General features: G+C 49.4%; 1 protein-coding gene across 1 annotated transcript in view; it reads left to right on the forward strand.

Annotated features, from left to right (window-relative positions):
• Nucleotides 1-5846: 5846 nt before the first annotated feature.
• The window catches only part of NEFM (neurofilament medium chain), a 13232-nt gene continuing 8751 nt past the window's right edge, over nucleotides 5847-10327 (forward strand). The window contains exon 1 of the mRNA XM_042476133.1: nucleotides 5847-7067. Coding sequence (XP_042332067.1) covers nucleotides 5976-7067 — 1092 coding nt within the window. The 5' untranslated portion in view covers nucleotides 5847-5975. The remainder of the gene's footprint in view (nucleotides 7068-10327) is intronic.

Below are 10327 nucleotides of genomic sequence, written 5' to 3' on the forward strand. Positions count from 1 at the left end.
GGGAAGGGCAAGAGTCTTCCCCTTCCTCTCCTACCCATCTTGAGTTAATTGAAAGCAAACTATTTAAACTACTTTCCCACTGTGAACACAGTTTGCAGAGATTGTAGTAAACTGAGAACAAAGGGAGAAAAGGGGAGGAGGAGGGAGAAACTGGGACATTTTAAAGGAAGATGGAAAAATGGGATGGCATAGGATTAATTGAGAATGTCCCTGCCAAGTTGGACAGTTGAAGGGTATTTTATATTGAATCAGACTGTTGGTACTTGGGAGAGGGGATGCATTGTTGAAGAAAAGCAACACAGCACACTCTTCTTGGTTTGAAGCACACAGAGGCCAGCCTTTATGGCTTGGGGGAAAAGGAAGGAGGAAGGTGAGGCTGTTGAAAAGGCCCTACAGCCATCTCTGTGCATTCCCCTTTATAATGCAATTCCTGCTAGGCTTCTCCATATGTTTTGTCCTTGCTGTGTTGGGGGCTTCAAGGCTCAAAAGGTGGTGTTGTGGGGGATAGCATAAGGAGATGTAGATATAGAGACATGACTACATTTCCATAGTTACATCTACCAATGTAGGCTCACAGCCAGGATGTTTTCTTGAATTATTCACTTTGCTGAGTGCTGGGTTTCACAACACTGCTGAAAATGAACTAAGAGAACCTGCAAATAGTGATCCGTCTTGAATCCTCCTGAGATCCCAAACCAGCTACAGAGCAGGAATTCTCTGCTTCTTGGCAAAGCATTTCTGGTAGTAGTACTTAGAATGTTGCCAAACTAATGAATCATGTAGAGGCAGTTTCCTGACAGTGGCATAAAACGTCCTGAGAGAAAATCCACCTCCTAATTCAATGCTTCTGAAGTTATCTGAAGTTGTGGACCTGCAATCCCCCTCCCCATGTGCCAGTACCATAGCTGTGCCCACTGGAGACAACTTTCTTTCTTTCCCTGAAACTTACGGCTTCTGGAGTGGTTCTGATCTACACCCCATCACTTTGAATTAAACAACGAAGCTATGCACATTGGGAGGTCATGCCAGGGATCACCCTCGATGCCTCCAGGTTCCCAAAGTCTCATTTGCAAGAGGCATTTGCAAAGGCAAAACGTTAAAAATAACAACCAAGACTCTGGAGTCTGAAGATCAACCCAAAAAATGACTACATATCATGTCCGTGATGCTTTAACAGAAAGGCAATCAATGTGTAATAGGAAACACATTGTGTGCATTCTCTATCTTGGGTTCTCCCAAGTCCAATTTGGATTGGGATCATGGCAGGTGGATAGGGAAAGTTTAAAGCTCCCCACTTTCTTGTCCATTTTTCCTTCATAAGTTCACCCTGGCATTGAGAGAGGGGATAAAAGAGGGGGAAATCTACAGCGCTATATAAATAAAGCATAATAATAATAATAATAATAATAATAATAATAATGGTTTTTCCTTTTCTTTTTAAACTCTAACAGGGGAGAAATTAATACGAAAAGGATGTACTGATAATGTTAATGCTTCTCTTGCCCATGTGGGAGAGGTCCTCATCCAGATTTAGAATGTCCTTTAGAATAAGAAAGTGTTTGGGATTCAGATTCAGACTGTAAGGTACAATGTAGTTTGTTCCAAAGACTTCTGCTCTCATTACCGTGTTTCAGATATAAGAAAGCTTAAGCACTTACATGGAGTAATGGAGGGCAAAAGGAAGATCTGGATCTGCGGGTAGATTTGCAGGTGATTTGCAGCAGACTGGCAAGGCTGCCTAGCTCCTGGATGTTTAAAAATAGCAGGAGCAAAATGCTTCTCCCACAACCCCACCCCACTGCCCTAAATTGTGCAACTGAAATGAAGTTGGTGAAATCTCCAGGCAGCTAAGGCTGCTGCCACACTGCAGAGTTATACTCTTATATAGGTCTAGAAATTCCCTACCTTTTCCTCCCACAGACAACAATCCATGATTCAAAGTGTAATTGGCGAATGGCTATCAAAGACAAACAACCGCAGACCACAGTCGATATCCCCAAAGTGCTCATCATGTTCGCTTCCAAAATAGGACATGGTTCAACGGTGGCCCATATCTTGAATTTGAATGTGTCATATATGTTATAAATGGATGCCGTGTCGTCTCGAAAGTGCCATCAGCTATTTGGCAAAGATGAATTTGTGCATCAGTTTCCCTAATAATGTGAAGGTCCAAACTCTGTCTAACTAGCAACAAAAGGACCAACATTGTGAGCTCTTCCATATCCTTGATCTCTCTATCCTTGCTGCATATAGCCATAATGTGAGATCTTTATAATAAGACATTTTCATTTTCATTGAAAGTGTATATTTTGATTTGTTATTTCAACTTTCATGGCTGGCATCCATAGTTTCTTTCCCTCTGCCTCCTCACCTTCTTAGCTTGTCAAGAAGGAGAAGTGAGATGGACCTAGCAAAAGGAAATGGAAATGGTCTGGAGATGAAAATGCTTTAGTAGGATATAAAAGGGTGAAGGCTGTGGTCAAGATGACTCCTTCTGGTCACATATGACTGGAGGAAGGTGACACGGTAGATCGAACAGCCTGCTGTCTGTGCAAATGCAACTCAGCAAATGTCCCAGAGACGCCAGCCCTTTTTCCCACCCCCATCTTCTCCACTGACTGCAGTGCTGCAGTTCTATGACAACACCATATTAATGAGCCAGCGGCAGCATGGCCTGCCTTGTGGCTTGCAAAGTTTGCCCTTCCAACTTCGAGGGCCGGTTCTGACAATGCCACTATGGGAAGCAAAGCATTTGGGGCCGAAGAGCAAAGCAAGAGCTGAAATGCACAGTAGTTTAGACCAAAAACTGCAAAATCCATCTGCAATTTTGAAGACCCCCTTCCATAGAGAGTTGTGGAGACTTTGCAAAACCATGCACAAAAGCATATATATGGGTGTGCCTGAAAATGCAGCATTGCTCAGCCTATATAGGACGAGCAAGGTTGCATTTTCAGGCACATTAACTCAAGAATGAGTCATGTGAATGCAAAATAGACTGTCGGAGTGGGATGCACTGTGTACTGTATTCAAATTCATTTGAATTGTCGCATTCACTTTTAAACTTTGCATTTTTAATGTTCCATACTGTTTTAACTTAGACTGTTTTAAAGTTGTTAGGCACCTTGAGAACTTATATCAAGAGGAAGGGGGGATATAAATAAATGTAATAATAATAATAATAATAATAATAATAATAATAATATACTTATAGGCTTTTTCCTAGTAAATGATTTCTCAAGTGTTTAACACTATCCCACTCATGTTCTATCAAATGCAACTTTTTTCCTGGCCTGTGGCTGAAATGAAGTGTCAACCGACCAATTAAATGCAACTAGTCTCCAAAACTGCTGTTGCATATGACACCGATCCATTAGCAAATTTACTCCAGAGTAGTCCCACAGCCAGTGGCCTGGCTTTAAAAATGAGTGTAAGGACTGATATATTTCTCCTCCCCTCCTTTAAACTGACATGGTATGCAGACCAACCCTATCAACATTGGCTGTAAAGTAAACCCCCCTTTAGTTCAACCTCAACTAGCTATATATAAGATGCAAACCTTCTTAAAACTCGGTTTCTGTTTTAAAAATATCCAGGTAATGGAGAAGGCGCATAATGGCTCGCCGTGGGTGGATAATAGCTACATGTATAGAGAGATGGAGCTGGAGAGGGAGGAAATATGATCAAGAGGCTTAAAATAGGCTCCTTTCTGCAAAGAGAAAATCCCCATAAAGCCAAAAGGTACCTCTGGAACCTGAGTGGCTTCCTCCCTTCCCAGACCAATGGTCACTGTGGGCGATCTGGGCCACCCCACTCCATCCCCAGCCTGACCTTTCAATGTCAAACCCTTGCCAGGTATTTCAGGCTCACACAAAGAAAGGGTCTCTGTGTTGGAAGGAGCAGTTCGTTTTTTGCAGGGAAGCCAGACTATGGAAAAGGCTGATCTTCTGCAATGCAGATGGGAGACTCATCCCCCTCCCCTTTATTTCCAAACCCCTGCAGATCAGATCCTGGAGTATGTCTGGTCCCTGTAAAGATGAGCATTCAGACAAGCACAGAGCCAGCATGATGGCTGAAAGGGTCGCCCTCCTTCTCCCTGGCTGCCTGCTTGCCTTGCTAAGGCTTGCGGCGCTGACCTTGGTGCTGAAACCGCCATGACACAATTGCAAGCGTGCCTTACCTGCATCATCCCGTGCAAACCCAAACCCAATGCAAAGGCTCTCTCTCCCCAGGACTGCTCTGGAAGCCAATCCGACTCACTCCAAGACCAGGGTTGGGGGGGAGAAGAGAGGCGATTTGCCCCCTCAGCTCCCCTCTTTGCTGCTCCGCTTGGCGGCTTCTCTTGGAAAGGGAGGGGAGGGGAAAGCCACAGAGAGAAGGGGGGGATCAGGAAAGGCATACAAATGGGTAGGAAAAGGGGGGCTTGCATCAAAGGGTAGGTACGAAAGAGGGACTTGTTAGCATGGTTGCAATTCTGGACACTTAAGCTGCATCCGCACTGCAGGAATAATGCGGTTTGACCCCGCTTTCCCTGCTGCAAAGGATCCTGGGACTTGTGGTTCGTTGTGGCACTAGGGTTCCCTGGCAGAGAAGGCTGACACTCACCGAACTACAAATCCCAGCATGCCCTGACAGGGAACGAGGTGCCCAACTGTCTTCATTCTGCAATGCAGAGGCACCCAGTGTGGAATTTACTGTGGGAGCAAAAGCATATTCGTCTCACCCCCCAACTCCCCAGTAAGGTTAGTATTCAACTCAGGAGACACAGAGGGAAGGAAGGTTTAGATGGGAAGGTCACATTGGACTTGGGGTGCAGAAGGAAGAGAAAAAAGATGGGCAAGGGAAATAAGGTAGGTAGGTTGATGTGGATGGAAAGGACTTATTGGACTTGGGGTACAGAAAGAGAAAGCCAAAGGAAGGAAGGAAGATAGGTAGGTAGGTAAGTATGGATGAATGGAAAGGACACATTGGGCTTGGGGTACAGAAGGAAAAAAGACAGTCAAAGGTAGGAAGGTAGGTAGATGTGGGTGGAAAGGACACATTGAACTTGGGACGCCTTTCAGAGGGAGCAAAAGTGCATTAGGCTTGCTCTCTGAGTGGAGGTCTGCAGTAAACTCATGAGACACAGAAGGAAGGAAAGAAGGAAGGAAGGAAGGAAGGAAGGAAGGAAAAGACACTTTGGGAAGCAGAAGGAGGAGAAAAAGAAAATCAAAGAAAGGAAGAAAAGGAGAAAGGAATGTGTGGATGGAAAGGACACATTGGACTTGGGGTGCAGAAGAAAGAGAGGAAGGAAGGAAGGAAGGAAGGTGTAGATGGAAAGGACATATGGACTTTGGGTGCTGAAGGAAGAGAAAAAATAACCAAAGGAGGGAGAAAAAGAAGGGAGGAATGGAAAGGATATAATTGGACGAGGACCAGAATGGAGAGAAAAAAGTAGCCAAAGGAAGGAAAAAAGGAAAGAACACGTGGACTTGAGGTGCAGAAGGAAGAGAAAAAGATAGCCAAAGGAGGGAGGGTAGGAAGAAAAGGAGGAAAGGAGGGATGGATGGAAAGGATCCATTGGACTTGGGGATCAGAAGGAAGAGAATAGAGTAGCCAAAGGAAGGAAGGGGAAGGGGAACAGAGGAGGGAGGGAAAAAGGAGCAGAAGGAAGAAAAAAAGATAGTCAAAGGAAGGAAGGAAGGAAGGAAGGAAGGAAGGAAGGAAGGAAGGAAGGAAGGAAGGAAGGAAGGACTGGACTTGGAGACATAGGAGCAGAAGGCAGGAGCGGAGGATGGCGAGGCCCCTCGGCCTTGGAGGCCCTGGGAGCGTGGCCTGTGGGCGTGGCTTGGCCTGGACGGGGCGTTCCCCGTGGCGTCGGGCCCCTCCCCTTTCCCGCGTCACGGCCTTGGCCCCTCCCCCGTGCCTCCGCCGAGGGCCTCGGGTATAAAAGGCGGCGGGGCCGGCGTTGCTCTCCGCTGGCGGCCCTTCCGTCCAAGATGAGCTACACGCTGGAGACGCTGGGCGTCGGCGGCGGCTCTTCCTACCGGCGGATGGCCGAGAGCCGGAGCTCTGCCTTCAGCCGGGCCAGCGTCTCCCCGTCGAGCGGCTTCCGATCGCAGTCGTGGTCGCGGAGCTCTCCCAGCACGGTCTCGTCGTCGTACAAGGCCCGCAATGTGGTCTCGATGGGCCGGGGCTCGTACGGCTCGGCGGCGGGGCTGAGCTCCGCGGAGAGCCTGGAGCTGAGCCAGACCTCGCTCTTTAACGGCCTGGCGCCGTCGGAAGGGAAGCGCTCCAGCGAGAAGGAGCAGCTGCAGGGCCTGAACGACCGCTTCGCGGGGTACATCGAGAAGGTGCACTCCCTGGAGCAGCAGAACAAGGAGCTGGAGGCCGAGATCGCGGCGCTGCGGCAGAGGCAGGCCGGCCGGGGCCAGCTGGGGGAGGCCTTCGAGCAGGAGCTGCGGGAGCTGCGCGGGGCCCTGGAGCAAGTCAGCCACGAGAAGGCGGCGCTGCAGCTGGACTCGGAGCACCTGGAGGAGGACCTCCAGCGCCTCAAGGAGCGCTTCGAGGACGAGGCCCGGCTCCGCGACGAGACCGAGGCCGTGACCAGGGCCCTCCGCAAAGACGTCGAGGAGGCCGCGCTGCTCAAGGTGGAGCTGGACAAGAAGGCCCAGGCCCTGCAGGACGAGGTGGCCTTCCTCCGCGGGAACCACGAGGAGGAGGTGGCCGAGCTCCTGGCCCAGATCCAGGCCTCCTCCTCGACGGAGCCCCGCAAGGACTACCTGAAGAGCGCCTCCACCACCGACCTCTCGGCCGCCCTCAAGGAGATCCGCTCCCAGCTGGAGTGCCACTCCGACCACAACATGCTCCAGGCCGAGGAGTGGTTCCGCGGGCGCTACGCCAAGCTGACCGAGGCCGCCGAGCAGAACAAGGAGCAGATCCGCTCCGCCAAGGAGGAGATCGCCGAGTACCGCCGCCAGCTACAGGCCAAGAGCATCGAGCTCGAGTCCGTCCGCGGCACCAAGGAGTCCCTCGAGCGGCAGATCAACGACATCGAGGAGCGCCACAACCACGACCTCGCCACCTACCAGGTGGGCACAGCAGGGGAGGCGGGCCAGGGCCATGGAGAGTGGGTCTGGATGAGCTCCAGGAGTCCCCTTCCCCGATGAGGGTGGGGAGGAGACAGGGGGTGGGTCTGGATGACCTCTAGGGTCCCCTTCACCGATGGGGCTGTGCAGATTGGGAGGAGGGAGGAGGCACGCCCAGGGGAGCGGGTCTGGATGACCTCCAGGGATACCCCTCCCCAAAGTGGGCCTCCAGGAATCCCCTTCCCCAAGGAGGCTGTGAGGGTGGGGAGGAGGGATGAAGTAGGTCGGGGGGGGTGCCGTGGCCGGGGGGGTGGGTCTAGATGACTTCTTGGGATCCCGTTCCCTCATAAGGCTGTGAGGGTCGGAAGGAAGGAGGAGGCAGGGCTAGCGGAGGTCATGACCAGGGGGGGATGAGTCTGGATGACCTCTAGGAGTCCATTCATGAGGCTGTGAGGGTGGGGAGGAGGCAGGGCTGCACCACTTACTAGATGGATCATGGCCAGGGGGAGTGGGTCTGGATGACCTCCAGGAGTCCCCTTCCCCAATGGGAGGTTGGGAGGGTGGGGAGGAGGCAGGGCCAGGGGGAGAGGTGGGTCGGGATGACGTCCAAGGATCCCTCCTATGACACACTCTCCAGAGGAAGCCGGGAGACTGGGCTTTCCCTGCCCAAAGCAGGAGTTTTCAGGATGGACACAATCCCCCCCCCTCCCTTGCACTGGGTTGAAACTTCAGGGAGCTTCTTCCAAAGGCAGTGGAAGCTGATGGCAGTGAAGGGGGTTTGGGGAGCGTGGGGAGGTGGGCGTGGCCAGCCCAAGGTGGGCGTGGCCAATCCCAAGTAGGTGGATCCAGACCCTGCTAGGTCGCTGTCCAACCTCTTCTGCCTCACTAAGTCGGAGAACTCTTTGGCATTGTGTACCTTCAAGTCGTTCAGACTTATGGCAGCCCTATCCTGGCGTTTCCTTGGCTCAGAGGGGGTTTGCCATTGCCTTCCTCTGAGGCTGAGAGAGTGTGACTTGGCCAAGCTTGCCCAGTGGGTGGCTGAGCTGGGAACTGAACTCTGATTTCCAGAGTCATCACCCAACACTCAAACCACTTTGCCAGGGCTCCTCCGCCAATGCATGAGTTTTCTCTATTATAGCAGTGGGAAATCTTCCAAGTGGGGAGGGAGGAAAGGGGAAGGGGCTTCCTTTGCTTTACTCAAACTCTCAGAGGGAGATCCTGCTTTGAAGTTGGGTTGGGGTGGGTCCAAGAGTGGCATTTTGTATGCTCCAAATGGCAATGTTCTGTGCCTTAATCCCCCCCCCCAAAAAAAAACCAAACCAGAGGACTTGGGACTTCCACTTAAATTGCAAACTCAGGAATGAAACCATGGTCAAAAGGCCAGCATTGTTTTGCAGATCACAGAACTATATGCAAAAACAGCAATCCAAACAGTTCTAGCTCATGTAGAAACAAGAAAAAAGGTCATACATGTAGGTATATCTTCACTAGTGTATTGAAAAGCAAAAGTCCAATGTTGCTGTTCCAACTATTGATGCTGCGTTGTCAGTTTCCTATAAGTCGCAGCAGATGCGCAAAATTTTGACGCTTTCTCTGTAGCCTGAGAATACAGGTCTGATGACAGATAACTGGCAGAGAATATGTCAGACCTCCCTGGATATTTCTGGAGAACTGGGGTGTGATCCGAAGACTCAGATCCGTGATAGAAAGATGCTGCAGTCATACATAGATGACAAGTTTCCCCAAAGCCCGCATTGCAGGGACATAAATGCATTTGGATGGGGATCTTGGCAAACTTTCCTTCCAGGCTTCTGAGTTGGACAAGTCAGACGTCTGGTTGGATGTTTAAATTCATGGTGGAAGGGGAATAGGGGAAGCAATGGTGAAAGGTCTCCTTTTTGCTCCTGTTGCTGCTCTTTCAAGGAGGGATGACACAGCAGAGAGGGGAAAGAGATCATACAAAATGCATATTTCAGACAGAAAGAGTGAACAGAAAGGCATCTTGCAATGTGAGTCACATTCTATTTCTAGACTCCATTCTGCCAGAAAGAAAAAGAGGGAGGATATGCTGGAAACCTGTGCCATGCAGCAGAAGAATTAGGTTTGCAACTCCAGAAAGGCTTTCTTTTCAATGTGACCTTAACATGAGCCAAGCAATAGCAGACCTGGCTTTGGAAAGATGAAAAACCTAGCTTGCAAAAAAAATACGATGCAGAAAGTTCTCCTGGTTTAAATAGTGCCATGAAGCAGATGCATTGCAGAATTGACTCTGGGATAAGAAGAGCAGAAAGAAAAAGAGGCCGCTGGTAGCTAAAGTTGTTAGCATCCACACATATTGTATTGGTGCTGAAACAGTGCCAAAAACCCAGCCCTGTCCCTTCACTCTCTTGCACCTCTGATGTGTCATGTTCACCTCAGTTACAAGCCGCAACATTTGACGTGGTCCGAATTCTGCAGCAGTTGCTGAAGTACGGGGGGGGGGGGGGTAATGCAGTTCGTAGTGCTAATGCTGTCTTCTCAAGTTCCAACTGCTGCTGCCGTTCTTTCTGCCGATGAATATGGATACTGTCTTTTCTGCAGACTTTAATGTGCTCAAGGGACGATCACAATAAAATGTGCAGGAACACATTGCATGAGGGGTAGAATGGAAAAAGTAATCATGGAAACGAACTGCATTACATAACATGAAATCATGCCCAGCTTCCGCAAGAAAAAAGGAACATTTCCGAAGTGTCTTATGATTGTCATTAGTTGCGATATGGTCCTGTTGCTGCTGTTATTGCTATCATCATCATTTCATAAAGAGTCTTCTTTCACAGCATAGAGAGTCTGGGAGTCAGGATGGACTTCTGCAGGATGAGTCATCATAATGTGCATACTGTACTGTAGAGAAAGTCCATCCGCTAGCTGGACAATATTCGCTTTTATCCCCAACGATAAATTATTATCTTTGCAATAAAGTACCATCACTATTTTGCATCAGTGCCTAATGAACTTCTGCATTGCAGAAGGTGTTTTTTGCTGAATGGATCTCCAAAGGGAGCCACTAAATGCAAAAGGCACAGTCCCAGAGCTTCTCTTTTGGTATGGGAAGCAGTGAATTTCTCAGGTATTATTTTTTTACTGGCAATATGTGAATATATCATTAAAGAATCTCACCTGGAATAATGCCACAACCTGGCATGTGATCCTTGTGAGTGTGGATGAATCTCACCTGGAATAATGCCACAACCTGGCATGTGATCCTTGTGAGTGTGGATGAA

The sequence above is a fragment of the Sceloporus undulatus genome, chromosome 6, assembly GCF_019175285.1.
Source record: "Sceloporus undulatus isolate JIND9_A2432 ecotype Alabama chromosome 6, SceUnd_v1.1, whole genome shotgun sequence".
Lineage (NCBI taxonomy): Eukaryota > Metazoa > Chordata > Lepidosauria > Squamata > Phrynosomatidae > Sceloporus > Sceloporus undulatus.